This window comes from Pocillopora damicornis, chromosome 2 (assembly GCF_964200805.1).
Source record: "Pocillopora damicornis chromosome 2, jaPocDami1.2, whole genome shotgun sequence".
Taxonomy (NCBI): domain Eukaryota; kingdom Metazoa; phylum Cnidaria; class Anthozoa; order Scleractinia; family Pocilloporidae; genus Pocillopora; species Pocillopora damicornis.
In genome coordinates, this window is record NC_142671.1 from 10,910,847 (window position 1) to 10,930,522 (window position 19,676).

General features: G+C 38.8%; 3 protein-coding genes across 3 annotated transcripts; 1 reads left to right on the plus strand and 2 right to left on the minus strand.

The window, feature by feature from the left end:
• Positions 1-1,289: 1,289 nt before the first annotated feature.
• Positions 1,290-9,434, plus strand: LOC113670915 (uncharacterized). The gene is made up of 8 exons (XM_027187127.2): positions 1,290-1,494; positions 2,139-2,243; positions 3,379-3,441; positions 6,833-7,051; positions 7,543-7,632; positions 8,182-8,262; positions 8,736-8,837; positions 9,314-9,434. Exons 1-8 carry the CDS (start codon positions 1,410-1,412, stop codon positions 9,325-9,327), a joined length of 759 nt encoding a protein of 252 aa, XP_027042928.2. The 5' UTR covers positions 1,290-1,409; the 3' UTR covers positions 9,328-9,434.
• A 238-nt stretch (positions 9,435-9,672) lies between these two features.
• Positions 9,673-15,014, minus strand: LOC113670912 (dorsal-ventral patterning tolloid-like protein 1). The gene is given in 8 exon segments (XM_089191764.1): positions 9,673-9,820; positions 10,684-10,738; positions 11,102-11,467; positions 11,722-11,974; positions 12,761-12,876; positions 13,794-14,159; positions 14,455-14,847; positions 14,984-15,014. Coding segments are annotated over 8 exon segments (1,728 nt in total).
• Positions 15,015-15,952: 938 nt separating this feature from the next.
• Positions 15,953-18,864, minus strand: LOC149049870 (uncharacterized). The gene is made up of 2 exons (XM_089191767.1): positions 18,816-18,864; positions 15,953-17,095 (listed from the first exon to the last, which is right to left on the minus strand). Exons 1-2 carry the CDS (start codon positions 18,862-18,864, stop codon positions 16,089-16,091), a joined length of 1,056 nt encoding a protein of 351 aa, XP_089047893.1. The 3' UTR covers positions 15,953-16,088.
• Positions 18,865-19,676: the final 812 nt, after the last annotated feature.

Sequence of the window (19,676 nt, forward strand, 5' to 3'; positions counted from 1 at the left end):
TATTTAGTCATAAATTAAGACCAAGCAATTTCCCGGGCGTTTTGCTAATGAATTCACACTAGGAAGCAAGCCACTGTTGTGCAAGTATATCTTATCATCAGACATAGTTTGATGCTACACTGGTTTGCAGATTTAATGAATGTAACCGAAGAAGTTACAATTCATAGACCCAACGTTTCGACACTCCTGTCTAGTGCCTTCATCAGGGGTGATCTAAACGCTGCAATAAGAGGTCCTTTTATATGATCACTAATTAGCGGCCTTTTTTTCTGACGAGGTGTAAATAAGCGTCAGGAAGCGGACCGCCATCGTCACGATTTAAAGGAGCGTGGGCGGAGTTAATGTGCCAAGCCTCCAAACAAAGACGCTGGTGGTAACGCCGATTAGTGGTGATAATTTTAGAATTATCCCACCCAATTGTATGGTTGGTTACGCAACTATGCTCCGATAAAGCTGAATTTTCCTTTTTGCAAAGAAAAACCGCTTTTTGGTGCTCTTTTAACCGTGTACCAAACTGGCGTTTGGTCTGTCCGATGTATTCGTTGTCACAGTCATTGCAAGGAATATCTTATCATCATTCGTCATTTGTTCTTTATTTTGTATAAAGCTTTGATAGATGTGAGGGGTGGAAAATAGTTAAATACAACAATCTGCTGTTCATTCATCTATGAGTGCGCATATCGATCTATGAGTTTATCATGTCATGACTCGTTTGTCTCACTTCATTGCATCGAAGTTCCTTGATTCTTGAACTTTGCAAGCATTGCAAAGACAACTACAGACATCTGATAGCTCAAATAGAGGTTTTTTTTCGGTTTTTTGGGTTCTTTTTTAAGTTTTAGCTGAAGAGAAATTTAGGTAAACTTTCCGCACAGCCCCATCCTACATTATGCATTCAGTTCTTGAACAGAGGAAACAATGACAAAAACAATACATTTCCGTTGGGAAAACAGATTCGTTTTACAATAGTATGGGGCTGTGCGGAAACTTTACCGAAATTTATACAAGTCTTTCGCAATGGCTTAAAATATGGATTCGCATCATAAATCATACCCGGTTTTCTTTGCGGTTGCTTAAATGAAAAACAGACGCCAGTTTCAGTCCGTTGCTTTGGTTCAATGAGGTGGTGCTTGTTGGGAAAAATATTCTTTGTCATTAAAATTTTCCAACCGCGAGAACAAGGAACCTTCTGGGTCATCAGCCAATCATTCTTGTATCATTTGTTTTTTATTCGAGGCCTTTGTCGTATTTGTGACAAATAAAAGATACCTACAGTTGGAGTACCATTCATTTTGGCGAAAGACCTCGATCAGGCTCCGCCAACTGAACCGAACGCATCGTCGTCTTTGAGATTTCGATTTTGAGTCAGAGACATTCCACATAGTACAATAATCTGTGTTACTCCAGAGATGAAGACGGTATTTTTGATGTTTCTGATTTTGATTGTTTTCAATTGCAACGCTGCAAGGATCCCATTACATGTAAAGCGCCAAGGTATGTAGAAGTCACACGCTTCAACCGCCATTTTGTTATATTAACTAATTCAATTTAAGCAAAGTTGTTTGGCTCAAAGATCTGCTGGTTTAATTTGTGTTGTGTTAACAGTTCAAGAGATGTCTGTAGCCGTAGAGTGTAGCTCCTTGCTGAGCTTAAATATAGCCCTTTTACATTCATTTAGAGAGTAAATACGAATTTGTTCGCCAAGTCTCACGCTTGGTTAGTTCCGGAGATCTCAACTGTTTGAAGCGAAGAGTTTTTAAGTTTTTTTAGAGCTAAAATCTAACCGATTTATTTCAAATACTAATTGATATTTGCGTTGCCTATCGAGTATCTGGCAGATAAAAAAATAATTATGATCAATGCTTTGTAGTTGGCTCAAAATTAATTTTTCTTAAGATCACCGATCAGGTTCTTAGTGCACATTTCAAAATGTAAAATTAAGGACTGGAAATTCGCGTCCTTTTTCGTTGCTGATTGAAATTCAATCTCAAATGAGCAATGTGGGTTTCTAAAAACAGTTTCTGAAATCGTTCGCTGCCGCAACAAAATTGCACTTAACTTTTACCTGTTCACACATTCGTTTTTGTTTTGTATTTTAACTGTCTTCTAATTGTAACAATGGATTTATTGTTCAATAGATTGCGACTTCTGCGTTGACTATATGTTGGAGGATTGTTTTTGCCAGGACGTGGAATTCTGTAGTAGTAATAATTGTGAAGTACCTGAGAAATGCAAAAATATATGTGAGTAATGTCATTTATTCCTATTGCTGGTTTTCAGTGTCACGCCATTCAAAATAGATCAAAATAAAAAATAAAAACCGTTCAATCGATTTAGTCTAGAATCTGGAAATAGAAAGAAGCTAGATATGTAAAAACTCTCGCCAAGATTCAGGTCACAGCAATTTTTCTTACGGAAGATATGAGGAGAAACGTTTTTCCCAAATTTATAGAGATTTGTATGGAGCCGCCATGCTGGTGCCCACCTAGATGGGCACCAACATGGCGGCCGGAAACCAGCAGAAACATCTGTCACTGAGTTTTGCTACAAAAGCGTGAATTTATCTCTCTAAGAACTCATAAACGTAACAATAATACTTTATTCTAATACAAGAACTGTTCAGATAGCTGAATTTCCCTAAATAAGTCACCTTTTAAACCAACATAACAGCTCTCTCGCTCGTCATGTAAAGGCCACGTCACGCAAAAGCTTAGAAATTCAAGAGTAGTCTATCACTAAACCAAGAACCCATTTGGAGTGAAAATTTGTCTGAATATTAGTTTTTAGCTGCTCTAATACATCATGAAAGTAAAATCTCAGGAGGATCAATAGTTCTGAAGTCTGAAATTTAGTGACGTCACGTGAAAACCAGCAATTCTTCAGGGAGTTCGGCTCCTGAAGACTTCCGATTTCGCATTCGGGTCTTCCGACAGTGAAATTTTTTAGCAAACACGTATACTACTAGGTTTACAATCAATCAATCACAGAAAAAATTGGTTTCTAGCTTGATATCCAACTCGAACTCGAATCCAAACTTGATGGTTCGTGCTTCACTGCACTTAGAAAGTTCCATGCGAGGCTTATTTCCCGAATTCCGTTAGTCTATCGGAAAATTGAAAGAAAACTCTTAAACGTAACGTTCATAAACATCTTCGCAGTCGCAGATCAATGATAATCCATTATGATGAAGGATCTAAAGAATCATAACACCAAAGGTTCGCTAACGGACTCCGTAATCACGTCTCGCTATTGGCTGTTTTGCTAACCAATCAGAAATAGTGATTTGAATACGTAACATGACTCAGACAAGCCAGCAAGTGGATAATGTTTCCCGATGTGAACTGCGCTCTTATACAATCAATTTATTTGCATTTCTAGGCGCGGACAATAAGAGGGATAAAATTTTTCCGAAGTTTGCACGAAAACTCCACCATAACAAGGGTAAGTTCTCTAAATATTTCTAACCGACTTTCAAGTAGTGACGAGAATTATTAATCCAAGATGAAATAGGAAAAATACCTACATGGATTAAAATTGATTTAAAAAACTATGGATCACTGATCTCCTCTATTATGGTAAACAGATCTAGACATTAGAGGAACGCTTTGTTGCTTTACAATTCATTTTATCCTTCTGATTTGTTATTCATCTTTTAGTTCGCTGAAGACTGAAATAGAACTGAGGTTCCGCTGAGGCACTTGGTGCTATTTGCTGCATAAATGTATCTCTTTAGCATCGTAGCTGCACTTGTAGTAAATCGCTTCTAAGCAGTTAATATAAAGACACTGATGGACACAACGTCCATGAGAAGAGATCTTTGCATGTAACTAAGTCTGCGCTAATTTGTATAAGAGCACGTAGCTTCTTAATAAAGTTGGAAAAAGTATCGAACAGCGTGCAAATTTTTGTTTTGAAAATTGACTTATAGTTACATAACATTAATGACAACAATTTAGTTACCTCTGAGCCGATCTGCGACTCGGAAATGATCGCAGTGGTTTGAGTACTAACGCAAGTACGTCTGTCCTTTTTCACAGACCTAACCGAGCCTCCAAACACTCTAGTTCATCGGAATTTTGTGACTTCCGACTCGTTTTTTAATTGAGTTTACTGGTCAGTATCATTCCACGAGTTATGTTCTTTGATAAAAATACTTTTTTGAAAATACTCTCGAAGTCGAACCATTTAAAAGCGAAGGAATTTAATTCGGAAATGTGAACATGGTTATATAGTGTTGTGAGGGAAATGGCTGTGTGCGCTCATAATACCATCCGCGCAAATGAAGACTGACTATCCTTGCACAAAATAGAGCAAATTGCGTGAGTCATGCAGCGTTGGTGTTACTTTCATATGGGAAATGCTTCTTAAAATTGAATAGAAATTCATTGTTTGTATTCGTCCCTGTTGCGGAGCGTGCACATCCATCCATGTCCCCACATCCTTCCAACTGCCGCAGTCCACCGTCTCATAAAATTTCGCTCCCGTCTACTGTAGGACTGAGATCTCCCTCGTCGAACGCATCAGTAGAGTTCATGCATCGAGGAAAATTTCCACAAATTATTCACTTAGCTCATCGAAACCAAGAAAAAAAGATTAAATTGCTTGTGCTTTATGTGACTCATTATTTAACAAGACTTATGCAAATTATATTGATTAAGTTGCAGTCCAATGAAGTTGAACGATAGATGCTTTCTTGATGTCATCAGAAGAATAGTGCTTTGTTCTTTTTTAAATTCGAATTCTTGCTTCCAGCCACACTGCAAAGTTTCCATTCCCATGATGAGGCTATAAACAAAGGTCTTACGCGGGTCCAATAGCGATTTTGGACGAACAGCTGCTACACTGTCTGCTTGGCTCACTAGAAGCTAGTTATCACAGCTGTCACTTGACATAAGAAGACTACGGCAGGAAATATGTTTCCAATGTCCTAAAGGCAAATGGCTATACAAAAAAATTTTCTCCGTAACTGCCAAAAACCAGTTACAAATAGTAACTCTCTTGATGAAAGGGAACCAGCGACTGGTTTTGCTGTTATTCCTTACATACAGGGTGTTACTGAACCCATCAAGAGAATTTTGAATAGCCACAACGTTAAAGTTGCTTAAGAACCTTTTCAGACTTTGGGGCATATTTTCGCCAAACCTAAGGATCCTGTCAAGAAAGAACAACGAACCGACGCCATTTATTCTATTCCTTGCAATAACTGTGACAACGAATACATCGGACAGACCAAACGCCAGTTTGGTAAACGGTTAAAAGAGCACCAAAAAGCGGTTTTTCTTTGCAAAAAGGAAAATTCAGCTTTATCGGAGCATACTTGCCTAACCAACCATACAATTGGGTGGGATAATTCTAAAATTATCACCACTAATCGGCGTTACCACCAGCGCCTTTGTTTGGAGGCTTGGCACATTAACTCCGCCCACGCTCCTCTAAATCGTGACGATGGCAGTCTGCTTCCTGACGCTTATTTACACCTCGTCAGAAAAAAGGCCGCTAATTAGTGATCATATAAAAGGACCTCTTGTTGCAGCGTTTAGATCACCCCTGATGAAGGCACTAGACAGGAGTGTCGAAACGTTGGGTCTATGAATTGTAACTTCTTCGGCTACATTCATTAAATCTGCAAACCAGTGTAGCATCTAACTATGTCTGATGTTGTGGAACGTTAAACGGGTGAGCAAGGAACCCGCAAATGGCAAATTTGATCTGGTTTACTTACCCTTATTAAATTGCATTTTTCATCTTACTTAGGCTGAAATTTTGTTTCCTTGACGAAGGGTAAAGGCCAATAGTACGATAAACGTACAAATCAATGTACATATCGCGGGTGATGAAGTATAAATTCCAATGTTAAAAACATACAAACATTATGGAAATTAATTGGGATAACAGAGTGTACCTTAAAGAAAAGTTTCGATAAATGTTTATTAAGGAAACGAATGAAAACTTGGGTTTTTGTGGTTTTCGTTTAGTTCTTCGATAGGACTTCCACAGTGTGCGGGAAAAAGAAGTAATAGCCTGCCATGCGAAAGCTCGAGTCTTGAGAGCGAGACATGTGAAGAACGCATATTGTTATAAATATTATTAGGGAAGCTGTTGTTTGTTTGGATTATTGCACATGTTCTTTGGTGCTGGAACTCTATAACTAGTTCGAATCTCAGAAGGCGCTAGTGGTATAAAGGAAGATCCCAAACTCTATATGCCGAGACTTCATTTAATGCACTGTTCCCTCAACCAAGCTAACTTGTCAGAGACCATTTACTACAAATTAGACGAGGGAAGTTCACGCGCCATTTCACGCGCCATTTTTCGAGAATATTTATCTTTTAGGCGCCATTGAAAATAACTGTACTGAAGCGAGAAAAATTAATTGTTTTTCTTCAGTTGAGCTATTTTCAAAAGCGGTCTTTGATTTCTCTCTTTTAAGTACGACGAATCCAATATTATATATAAATTTTAAACATGACCATGAACATTTCTATAACATTACAATTATCACTATCTCTGTTACTTTTAATTTAATATACTACTAGTTTTGAAGAGCGCAAACATTTAAAAATGTTATTGAAATAACAAAGCGTTCATTAAAGAGAACGTATTCATCATGAGGATTATATACTAAGCTGACTCCAGGAAAATCCCTATCAGAAATAAATTTTCTGTCGTTTGTCCATAGACGTTAACAGTTGTGACGGAGTGGCGCGCAAAGCAAGCGTGAAAATCGCGGGCTATGCAAATTCATTAATTAATCCGGTCGCAGTCTAGTGATTATGAACAAAAGACTTGCAGTATTTTGTTTTGAACTGTCAGAAATAAAACTAGTGCTAAGCCTGGTGTACGATTCATTTCACTTGCCTTATTGAATCAGAGCACTCTGCTGACTCGGCTGACTCGGCTTTATCCGATCTTGCTAAAAAAATTGAGAGAAAAGGAAAAAAAGTTATTATCGGTAGTGACCTCACGATGAAGTATGTGTGCGTTATATCTTTTATTTTGTATGTCGCTTTCTGCAACGGCGTAAAGTTTCCTTTCCAACAGAGGAATCGAGGTAAGAACTGTCTCATCCAAATGTAACTTATCAATGAGGTAAAATTATGGCCGATGCTATCAAAGAAACACTGTTTTCATTTTCTTCATTGTCTAAAACTTAAGGTCTAACTGTACTGCCCGTGAAAAAAATGTACAACTCGGAAGTTTTTTTTCTTTTATGTCAACTGACGGCCGTTTGCATAATAATTGTATATTTGTGCCAGCGCCTTTTTCCCGCCGAATAAAAAGTCCTCATCATCTCTTTCTTATCTCCGGCGCTAGTTACGCACTAGTCCCTCAACATGGGATTGGTTGCGAAAACGTGAAAAGTAAGGTGAAAATCACAGTGATTTAGAATCTTATCACTGAAATTCTTTCAATCAAGGATTAGTGGTTCCTGAAGGGCAATATATTCTCAATTCGGTCGTCAGAGCACGGCTCAACTGGGCACTGAGGTCAACTTATAAAGGCATGAATCTTTTTAAAAACTGAAACGTATCATTCACAAAGGTGGCGCTGATGTCAAAGGATACGATGAAGAAGTGAATGCTATGATGGAATTGACTATGCCAAAGCCTATAGCAGATGAACGAGAAGAAGGTTAGAAATTAAAACCTGAGTAGGCTCGAGTTAAACCTTTTTACTCGCATTGAAGAATTAGATTATCACAAATATTTTTGTTATCGTGATTGGATTTTTTTTTCAGTAATCATAAAATTCAGAGTCGAGGAGATCAAATTTTTATAATTTTTACAACTAACTTTCTTAGTTCCGAATCCAAACAGGGTAAAAAAGTGACGGAAAACAAGTGACTGTGTATCATTGCTTGTATAATTATGTCAAGAATCTCACACCAATAATCAGTGTTACTATATACCACACAAGTGAATGGTACTTTTTGTGCGTACTGATTGGCTAGTTCGGAAGTGAATAGTTAGTGCAATTCGCCTCTAAGAAGCCGAAAAGAAAAAACTGCCCGTCAAAAGTTTAATTTCCTACAATTTTTCGGTATATTGAACGAATCAAACTAGTTTTTTGGTATTGCTTGATGTACCACCAAGGAGACTCATCTCTTGTCCCACGTCGGAGACTAGTAATTTAAACACATTTGAAAAATAAAGTTAATGTTTTTATATGCATTTTATTCAGAGTCACCTGAAGGTGAAATCGTAGTTGAGGAGACCATAGCCCCTGTTACTGCTAACCTTCTTGGCTCCGAATCCAACCCAGGTAAAATGTCGAAAACGAACACTTGTATATTCAAGTCCGTATAACTAAACCAAGCTTTGCCAATTAACCAGGAATCAGTAATCTACCAGAGAAAATATAATCCCAAAGAATCCAAAATATGGTTCATACCGTGTAAGTCATGTAAGATCTCCTATTGCTAAAGATTTTGGGGGAAGGGTCGCTTCCATAGAATTTCAAAAGCAATGTCCATTTTCATTACATGACCTGGCTACCCTTTTTTCTTTGTTATTTAGAGATCTCAGCGTAAGCCGTTAGCCGTAAAAGCAATCACCCCATTAAGGTCCTCTCATACCAGCATTCATTTACACGATAACTGTTAAGAAATCGCTCATGTAATGATACGTTGCAGATGAAAATCGCACAGGCCTGAATTAAGTAGTGTTCACAACTGCGAAGATCGCTTTCGCATTCAATTGCAGATAAAAATGTTTTGGATATTTGTTTTTAATTAGCTTGCGACTACTGTCGTGGTATGTTTGGAGGCTGTTACTGTGAAGATGTGGAATGGTGCCGAGGAATACCATGTGAAGTTAAGCAGGAGTGTGATGAAAAATGTAAGTTATATCAAAATCAAAGCCTCAGTAGCGGCCACCTTCCATCTAACAAAGTCGTGAAGTTACCTTACATCTTGTATTGAAGCGAGATTTGACGAATAAGAGAATGAGTGTTAAGCAATGTCCTTTTTCAAAGGGAATTTTTCCTTGCGTTATGTAGATTCGGGGTATCTGGTGTGAGACAGTAAATATATGTATGCGCGCAGATACGGAATTTCTCTTCGAGTGTTAGAGTAGAGATATCTATTTGAAAAAGAGAGGAGCAGTTCCATATCTACATGTAACCGTTTATTATTTTGTTTATTATATAAAAGCCGTGGGCCTTTGCCGATAAGAAAGATCGACTCTATCAATGTTGAACGCAATATATCACATTCATTCATCAACCTGACAGAGAAGTGCAAAAAGCTAGTGACGCGTCAGCCGATGGTTATGGCGTTTCTGTTTATTACTTTATTACTGTTTTTGCGTTTCAGGTCCCAAAGAGTGAAAATTTCAAGGTTCAAGGTTGTTTTTTTCTTTCAAAGTAGACAGATGCAAGTGAAACCATGACACAATTTCGTAGTCACCTAATTTATTTAACGCACATTTAGAGAAGTACAAGTTTTGCTGAATTCGAGGGTTTCGCAAAGGGCATCATGCTGCTCTTTCCGAGAGTTGGTGACAATTATTTATGATTACAACACTATATACGCGTGGCACACGCATTGCTGACGCTTCTTCTGAATTAAACCAAGCGCATGTATTCTTATCAAACAATATGGAAAGCTTGGCCTCTTAATGCTCTCAAGATTATTTCAAAGCCTTTTTTTCTCAACAAGGAATATTACAACTATTACGAAGCATTTTCGCAGTCGAAGCAGGAGCCGAAGAGACTCCAACGGCACTTGCACTTAAATACATTTGGTTTCTTGACCAACACAATGCACATCAAGACTATGATGAAGACTCCTCCTCCTAACACACCGACGGTGGCAGCAATGCTGTAAAAAATTAAAAAGGTTAAAATAAAGCATTTCCCTATCACCGAGTAAGGGCACAGACAATATGCAGAAAATCTGATATTAGCAGAAAAAAAGTCGATGATGAAATGGAGAAAAAATTTTTTTTCGTGTTGCACAAGCGTAGGACAAAGAAACTATTTTGTCTAGCACTTCCCATAAGGGGTCAAATCTTTGACCTTTAGGTTCAGTCGGCGCTTCGATGCTCTACTTCTGAGTTACAGAAATTCTATGGTGAACGAGGCAGATTCTGGGTTAACATGTGACATGCGTCTAGCTTACTGTTAGGATCAATTATGTCTTTCTCTAAACATCAACATCTTTCTCTAAAAAAAGTCTGTTTTTAATAACGACTGATATTCAATTTAGTGAAAGGTCCAGTTTTGAATATCAGCTGCGTAAGGCTACTAAATCTGCTGGGAATAATGGTCTAGAAATTCAAAGAAGACATAGCCTTATTTTTAGGTTACTCGTTCGAAGATCTTAACACAAATCTGCAACAATCCTGCAGTTTTTAGTGTTTTAAGTTAGGTTATGCTGTTATTTGTTACAGGCGCCTCGTTGCTCGTGAAGCAAATACTTAAAACGAATCAAAAAAGCACATGGAGGATTCAACATGTTTTGCAAATAATTTGTAAATGAGCTTTGGAAGCGGATTTCTCTTTGACATAATGCAGCTAAACCTGAAATGACCACGACAAGAACAAACACTGAAAGCTTCTGAGCTTTATTTAACAGCAAATTTGGATAACTTAATCTTAGGTGAGCCTTCCTTGGAGAACCTCCAAAGCTTAAATCTCAAGATTAACCCACAAAGGCAACACAACTCAAAGTATGATCCTCACCAGCCGATTGCGCTAATGTTCCATCCAAATGCGGTGTTACAGTACATGCCAGTTTCTGAATTAGGAAAACAAATGAAAAAGGGAAATAGGAATAAATGATTCATGGAATAATTGATAAATTAAATTTTAAATTGAGAATGAGCATTAGTCAAAATAAAACATTCTGATTTGTTAAGATGAGCAGTAGAACTCAATTTCAAATTGAACAATTTGAAGAGGGAAATTATGTGTTTTTTTCGTGCCCAAATTTAACCGAAGGCGGCGCTAGTTGAAAACAGGCTCCACCTTAAGGGGATGTCTGTTTTGAATGAATAATGCATTTCTAACAAAACTTTGGTATTGTATTTAACCACAAGTTTTCAAAAACACTAGAAATACAGCTTTTTCAACGTTGAGAGTATCCTTCTCCGAAACTTACTGATTGCTTTATAAGTCGCGTGGAATCCTTTTCGATTTGTGCTTGAGTCAGCCTCAAACTCCACCTACATATACCGCCCGGTAGATATCAACGTCGATGGTTTGTCGTCTCCACAAAACTCGTCCAGCTCAGACGCACTCTTATCCTTACCGTCTCTGACTTCAACATGATCACACGTGCATATTGATGATATGAAACAGTCCTCCAGTTCAAAATCGTCAAATGTAAGTTCAACAAGATGATTTTCAGGAACTTCAATGACCCATGTGCAGGTCACACTGTTTGGATATTCCTTTGGATAGCCAGGGCTAGAGAAGTTGCCCACTTTGCCTTTCAATAAACCATTTCTTGGGCATTCACTGTTAGCTAAATAATAAAATTAAAAGACTAAGTTTTATTCCAAAACAAATTCCTCTGACTTTAAGTCAGAACTAGATTTTTAAGAAATAACTTCAATACTTGTCGTTTCTTCATCCTACATACATTCGAACTGAAGGTCGAATTTTTTTCTTTGAAACGTCTCAAAGGAACAAAAACTAAGCGAAAAAAAAACTGTATCAAAAACGACGCGAATCGTATCTTATTTTTTTATTAGTTAGATTCTATTTGCAAGCACTTACAAACTGCCACAAAGGAAGCGTTAAATCCTTTCTCAGTTGTTTCTGACTCACTGTCGAACTCCACCCACATATATCGACCAGAGGATCGAAGTGGAGTTGGTTTCTCGTTTCCGCAATGCTTCTTCAAGGAAGGCGAATTTTCCGTTTGCCCATCTCTCACCTCAACGTGGTCACAAGTGCAAATCGACGAAATTGCGCAATCCTCCAGTTTAAATGTATTGAATGTTAATTGAACTTGGTAGCCTTCAGGAACCTCTATAATCCACGTGTAATCCACGTGCATGTAACACTGTTTGGGTAGTTTAAAGGATATTGTGGACTTGAGAAACTGCCATTTGTCCCTTGCAATACTCCTCTTGTTGGACATTCATTCACAGCTAAAGGGAAATATATTAGACGGGATGACTGTAATGGATTACTTTAATGAATTCTGAATTGCTTTTTTCAAGGTTTAAGAATAGACAATTTTGAAGTGCACAGAAAGGAATAAGGGGGAATAAAAGTATAGAAAACAACCGCGTCTGCATTAAACAGATTAGTTACAGAATCCATACAAGACAGCAGCACATAAAGAATAAGGACCCTCGTTAGGGCGGAAGCAAAACTAAAGCACAGCGAGATATGCCTCTTGGAAAATGGATCAATTCATGCTGGGCTCATTGTTACACGGCTCAACTGAGATGAAAGTATAAATCAAACTAAGGTTGATTTTAATATTTGATTTTTTTTTTTCAAAGAGAGAAAGCGCTCCTTTCTACTGGACACTTACATAGAGCGTTAAAGATTGCATGGAATCCATTGCGTGTCGTCTTAGAGTCACTTTCAAACTCGATCCACATGAATCGCCCCGATGACCGCAAGTGGGGGGGGGGGGGGGGTTTCTTGTCGCCACAAGACCTTTCCACAAGACCTTTCCGTTGCCAGTTGCATCTCGACCATCCCTGACTTCCACATGATCACATGTGCACACAGAAGGGATTGTGCAAGTCTCCAGTTGAAAAGATTGAAATTCAAGTCGTACGCGATAGCCTTCAGGAACCTCTATTATCCACGTGCACTTCACACTGTCTGGATAGCTTAGAGGATATTCTGGACTTGAGATACTACCATTTGTACCTCTCAGTATATAACCGTCTCTTGGGCAGTCACTCTCAGCTGAAATCAGTACAAATGCAATGCCGGGTCGAATGAAAAAGTATCACTGTTGGTGAAACACTTCAAACCATTCATTCTTTTTCTTTTTTTCTTCGCTCTCATTTTACATAGGAGGAGTAAATTTACAGATCCTATCTTAACCGCTGTGGTACCTTTAAGGAATAATTGCAGCTTAATCATTTCATTTCTAGCATTGTTCGGGAATGATTGTTTAGGAGATTTTTCTTCCATAAATTGGCCAGCATGTAAGATTCCTATAATCCCATAATCCCTGTAAATGTGAAGTAAATAGAAAGTAACTGACACTGATGAAAAGTTGCTCCAATTTTGAGTAATGTTACATCCAGTCAGGCTGGAAAGCAGCTGACAAAAGGGGGTATCTGCGTCGGTGGGAGAGTATGGCAGCTGAGCTGAAAACGTAAATTGGCCACCGTAAAGAGTTAAAAGGCTGACGTTTCGAGCGTTAGCCCTTCGTCAGAGCGATTGCGAACAGCTAACGCTCTGAGGAAGGGCTAACGCTCGAAACGTCAGCCTTTTAACTCTTTACGGTGGCCAATTTACGTTTTCAACTCAGTTTTTAACACTAAATTACCTGGAAAGGAGTTGGCCTGGTTTATCTATTCTAAAAGTTCTCATCACTTTTGGATAGACAAGTTGAAACTTTACCTGCAGGAATTTTTAAGAAAATTTATTGCGCGAACCTTTTTTATCTTAAGAAACGTTTGGAAGTTCACTATCGTCTTTATATCGTTTCCTTATGGCCACCAGCTGTAGTATTTTTATCTTTCCCCGTGCGATTACAATTTCCTTATTATAATTGTTTGCGACCTTTTCCCATTGCCCCGATACATCTCACTACGTATTACATTATTTTAAAGTTAGATAACTTTTAGCGTACGTCAACATAGTATACTTACGAACAGCTTTGAAGGTGGCAGAAAATCCTTGCCCTCCTGTTAAAGAGTCACTTTCAAACTCCACCCATAGTGTTTGACCTGACGATCGCAGTATGGTTGGTGAGTGGTCTCCACAAAGCTTCGCTAAAGACTGTGAGCTTTCATCTCGACCATCTCTCACTTGGACATGGTCGCACGAGCACACAGAAGGAAGAGTACACGTCTCCAGTCGAAATGAATCAAATCGCAGCCGCACCTGGAAGCCTTCAGGAACCTGTATTATCCAGGTGCACTTGACACTGTTTGGGTAACGTACGGGAAAACGTGGAGTGGTTAAGCTGCCATTTGTACCACTTAATATTTTACCCCTGGGGCATTCACTTGCATCTGAAAGGAAACAAAAAGAGGGAAAAACTGCATATCTCACTCGTGAGCCATCGAGTTGAAAACTCGAAGAGAAATTCCATATCTACGCGCGTCCATGTTTTAATCCCTATAAAATAATAGCGAGCGATTTTTTTAAATTATTCATACGCTACTTCACTTTTCCAAAGATAAAACTTACTATATGCTTATTTTCATGTGCATTTGATTTTAAAGGCAACGTATACAAACAATGAACCAGCTATTCTAAATGATTATGCAACGGTTTGAATTAAGGAGAAACTTGAATCTCACATACCCACTGCTATGTACGTTGCCAAGAAACCTTGTGCGTTACTAAAGAAGTCTGAATCGAACTCAACCCACATAAATCTTCCAGATGACATAATTGTACCGGGATTTTCGTCTCCGCAATATTTCGCTAATTTCGGAGAACTGACATTTGGTCCATCTCGTATCTCCACATGATCACAGCTGCAGGTCGGTGAAGGGATTGCGCACTTTTCCATTACAAACACATCAAAACTCAGATGCACAACATGCTCTTGGGGAACTTCTATAATCCACCTGCAAGTCTCTCTGTTTGGATAGTTTGATGGGTAGTTAGGACTAGCGAAACTTCCTGTTGTACCATTGAGAGTGATACCGGCCTCACTACATTGTCCTCTTACCGAAGATAACAGGGTAAAAACTGAAAAGAAAAACAATGTTACTTTCCAGAATGGTTTCCGTTGATGAGCTGTCTTTTGATATCAAAATTCAAGATAGAGTCAAGTTTGTAAAGTTCAGTAGTATAATAGTTAGTTTCCCTCCTATATCATTCAAACCTTTGAAAAACTTGATTGCGATAAACAGCATTCGAATCAAGTGGTCACGTGGTATGGAGTTGGATATGAGCCTAATTAAGGGCTGCTAGTTGGACAGATGTGGCCAAAACAATGGACGTATATTGAGCATATATGCATATTTTCATGTGCATTTGATTTTCAAGGCAACGTATACAAACAATGAACCAGCTATTCTAAATGATTATGCATCGGTTTGAATCCAAACTGAAACGAAGCAGAATGAGCTTGGAAGAACAGAAAAGCATATCCAGTAAATGAGGGCGAGCCTGAATAAGCCAATCACCAACAGTTTACGAGAAAAGCACTCATTCCAGAAGTAGTCTGGGAGCAAATGTGGTCCCGTGTGAAGTTCGTGCTGAAAGCAAGCACCTAGTGTAAAAGTGTTCATTAGGACCTACTAAACATGAAAAGTTTTGGTGTCAGCTTTGCCACTTGCTCAGACGGCTTTTAAGGGGGGTTAAATTCTGATCCATGAAATCTAGCATGGAAACGAGGCTAAAACACATAATTCCTCATAACTTTGTTAATAACAGACGAAAATACACCAGACTTGCTCACATGATTGGGCATGATCCTCCCTGTTGGTTTATGTTAATTAACATAGGTCACGTGACCTTACGCATGAAAGCGAGGCTGAAACACATAATTCACTATAAATTTGTCAAAAGAAATCCTTATCATGCCAAACTTGCTCACCTTAGTCAGTTAGACATCTTGCATCGATTGGTGCCACTTTGTAGTGTCACGTGACCCCATACATGGAAACGAGGCTGGATATATCTGGTAGCATCGTGTAGGATGGCATTTGTCCTGCCAAATGTATTAACAACTACTAGGCAGATACATATCTGGTTATCCGATTTCAGATATAAAAACTTCAACTAATCATTGTCCTATGGCCCATAGCACAGGGACAAGACGGATAAAGCAAATACTGCGGAGGCTCCATTTGAGAATTTATCTTGTACACATAATCAATAATTTTGCCAACTTATGATACTGGTTCCATGTATTCATTTTCGCATGTATATTGGAACAAGGGCAGAAAATGAAAATAGCGACCACTGCTGTTTTATATATACAGTCATGAAAGTATTACTGAATATCTATATACATTGTTCTGTTGTCCATTCCTATGGAATTTCCTGTTCGACTTCGTCTTCATCATACTCATCATCACTTTCAGCATACTCGTTCTGGCAATCTTCAGAGCACAGACAGAGATCAGTACAGACAAGTCCGGCTTTTTGACACCGACAACGGTTGTTAGAGCAAGGGACTTGGCGCACTTGCATCGGACAAGCTGTATAATTGCCTCTGGAGCTGGTGGAAGATTTTTCATGACTGGTACCCACTTTCCATCTTCATCTTGCCATCCATAGCCTTCTGGTGAGGGCAACACCGGGTTTGCTACATGATCGTTGTTCCAAACAAGAAGCTGGTAGTGCGCTCTCAGTATGGCTTGATGGAGAGCAGCTTGTGTGGGCGGCAACCTCTCAGACTCAGCTTGATTTTTCTTAAAGAGGGACCATCTGAGGGCTTTGACAGTTTTGATGTCTGTCTTTGGTTGGTACATCCGACAAACCAGCTGTTCCACTCCACGTCTTGTGCCGTCATCTGGCTGTTCCCCACAACCGAGGTTAGCAAGAGCTTGCAAGATAGGAGTGCTGGTGTTATCAAACTCATCCCAACAAATGGCTTTTCCCTTTCCAGAGAAACTCCCAGTAACATCTGCTCCGGTCAACGCATGAAACGCTGGCAGCGCAGCCGTCTTAGTGGGCGCAAGGGCGTCTGCGATTGACTTCAAGTTGATAACTCTACGACTACTGCCGGTTCCAGTAACAAAGCAAGGGTTGGAGTACAAATCTGGATACCGTCGGAGAGCCAAAACAAGAACATCAGTGTCAGGAGAATATATAGATAGTTGGGTAGCACCTTGAGCAGAGGCATCCAGAGCATGTAAAATAATCTTCGTGTCGGCTTCTTCTTGTGTACTTCGTAAATGCCTGACGTCTCTGTGCGTTGCCTCACATTCCGTTCCCCATGCCACAACGACTTGTCTCCCATTGCGAAATAGGATTGTAGAAATCGCTCATAATAAAGTCATATAAGCCACACGAAATACATAATCATTGCAGCTTTTTAGCTTTTATTTTTTTCATTCAAATGCTATACATACAGCATTAATATGAATTACAATGAGTCAACGTTATTGTCCTGGATGATGTGTTCACCTTTGGCGTGTTTTGCAATCCAGCCTCATTTCCATATATGGGGTCACGTGACACTACAAAGTGGCACCAATCGATGCAAGATGTCTAACTGACTAAGGTGAGCAAGTTTGGCATGATAAGGATTTTTTTGACAAATTTATAGTAAATTATGTGTTTCAGCCTCGCTTTCATGCGTAAGGTCACGTGACGTATGTAAATTAGCATAAACCAACAGGGAGGATCATGCCCAATCATGTGAGCAAGTCTGGTGTATTTTTGTCTGTTATTAACAAAGTTATGAGGAATTATGTGTTTTAGCCTCGTTTTCACGCTGGATTTCATGGGTCAGAATTTAACCCCCCCCCCCCCCCTTAAAAGCCGTCTGAGCAAGTGGCAAAGCTGGCACCAAAACTTTTCATGTTTAGTAGGACCTAATGAACACTTTTACACTAGGTGCTTGCTTTCAGCACGAACTTCACACGGGACCTTATTTTATGACATTTGCTCCCAGACTGAAGTCACACTGTCTCTATTAGTAAATTACTAATAAGATAACTGAGTTAAATAGGGTAATTAAGTATTATCAACTGAGTTGATAACGTAAATTGGCCACCGTAAAGAGTTACAAAGTTGACGTTTCGAGTGTTAGCCCTTTGAAGGGCGATAAAGAGCTAGCGCGCGAAACGTTAGCTTTGTAATGTTTTAATGAAGGTGGCAAATTTACGTTATCAACTCAGTTTATAATTCTAAATTACCCTGTTATACTCTCCCACCAACGCAGCACCACGGTTTCTTTAGAAACATACCCCCTTTATTGTCTAAGTTAAACGCCTACCTGTTTCTATCAGACTCTATTTTTACATCATTTATCAACAGATAAATATAAAATCAAACCAAGATATGAAGATATGCGGAAGTTCAGTCAGGTTCGAAAACAAAGTACTTGAATGGTGGCTGAACAAGTCAGACCGAGCACAACTCCCTATTGTAATGCAAAATATTTGTTTAAGACTGTTATCATGACAACTTAAGAAAACATTTACAAAATGCATTCCAAGCAGCCTACCGCTTGGTAGAAGTCTAAGTTTAAAGCTCTGAGTCAAAGAGGAACTCCTAGCTTCTGTTTGACTGAATAAAAAATGGAAAATGACTCGATATTTCATTGCTAAAGGCTTTTTCTGGTTTCATTTGGCACGTGCTTTGCCAGATTTTCTTACTTCCCCTTACAGATCATAAGCTGCTGCTTTGTTACGCGAATGAGCACTTTTTCTTACATTGTAAACGAGACTTATGTCTATGACCTGTAAAAAGTAAGATAGCATGTATGTATTGCCTCGGAATTTTACAAACCGATTTACAATCGAACCTCCACTGAAGTACAAATCAACTTAATCATAACAACGCATGTTTCTAGATCTGGCTGAGGTATCTCTTTGAGGTAAATGAGCAGGGAACTTAAATAGAAACTAATGATGTATTTCGATAAGTCAAAGATCGTACCAAGATGTCAATACTCAGAGCAGAACTGTTCCAGAATTGCTCCTCACGAGCTCTTATCTCCTTCCACCTTCCCTTCGCTATGATAAAGAATTACTTACCAGAAAAAACGATAATCACAGCAATGTAGCAGAGCTTTCTTGACACCATTCTGTCAAATACTTGAAAAAACTGCTCAAGAAAGTTTTCGTCAGCTACTTATCCACTCCACAATAGAATATATTGACGTAATTCGCTCTATAGTTTTCCCACACAGCACTTGGTATTGATTCTTCGTTTTCAAGTGTTTTCATGTGGAAAGTGATTGTAGGGTCAAAAGGTAAAGTTCGATGTATTACAGGGCCCTGGCAAAAAACATTTTAAAAGATTACCATTGTTTCGGTGACGTCTGATTTGCTACAATGTAGCAAATCAGACGTCACCGAATTCAGAGATGGAAAACCTGTTATAAGTTGAAGAACTGTGGTACTTGATGCAGTTTGTAACCAGTGGTTACCAATTCGACCGATTTTACACTTCGTTACCTTTGATTGTAAAGAGGGAAGTTGAAATATAAGTTAAAAGAACAATATCATCGATGTTAGGAACTGAAAACATTATCACCGTGATTTGAAAAAGAATAAAGAAATAACTTCAGGGGAGATGTGAAAAGGACTACTCTCGCAATAGCTACGGCTAAGTTCATTTTGTGAAATCATGTCAAAAGAGCATTATTTGGTTATTGATACAGTCTTTAGAAGTCGGTTCTTATGCAAACGTGGATAGAAACTATCTCGGTATCAAACTCGCAGTATTCTCATCAGTACTGATCGATCCACAAAGTGAGTCCTGTATCTTCATATACAAAATACACTCTCAGAAAGAGAAAGCCGTCTTAAGGATTTCTAGGCTATTCGGTATGTGAAATGAGAGATCTTTCAAATATGATACGTTTGATGCCATTTGCAAAAATAAGTAAGCAA

Bases quoted from the DNA above. Each gene is read 5' to 3' on its own strand.
- LOC113670915 (XM_027187127.2), top strand. From the start codon at position 1,410: ATGAAGACGGTATTTTTGATGTTTCTGATTTTGATTGTTTTCAATTGC. The intron at 1,495-2,138 runs GTATGTAGAAGT...ATTGTTCAATAG, and splicing joins ATTACATGTAAAGCGCCAAG to ATTGCGACTTCTGCGTTGAC. The intron at 8,263-8,735 runs GTAAAATGTCGA...GTTTTTAATTAG, and splicing joins TGGCTCCGAATCCAACCCAG to CTTGCGACTACTGTCGTGGT.
- LOC149049870 (XM_089191767.1), bottom strand. From the start codon at position 18,864: ATGGTGTCAAGAAAGCTCTGCTACATTGCTGTGATTATCGTTTTTTCT. The intron at 17,096-18,815 runs GTAAGTAATTCT...CTTTATTATGAG, and splicing joins TGTGATTATCGTTTTTTCTG to CGATTTCTACAATCCTATTT.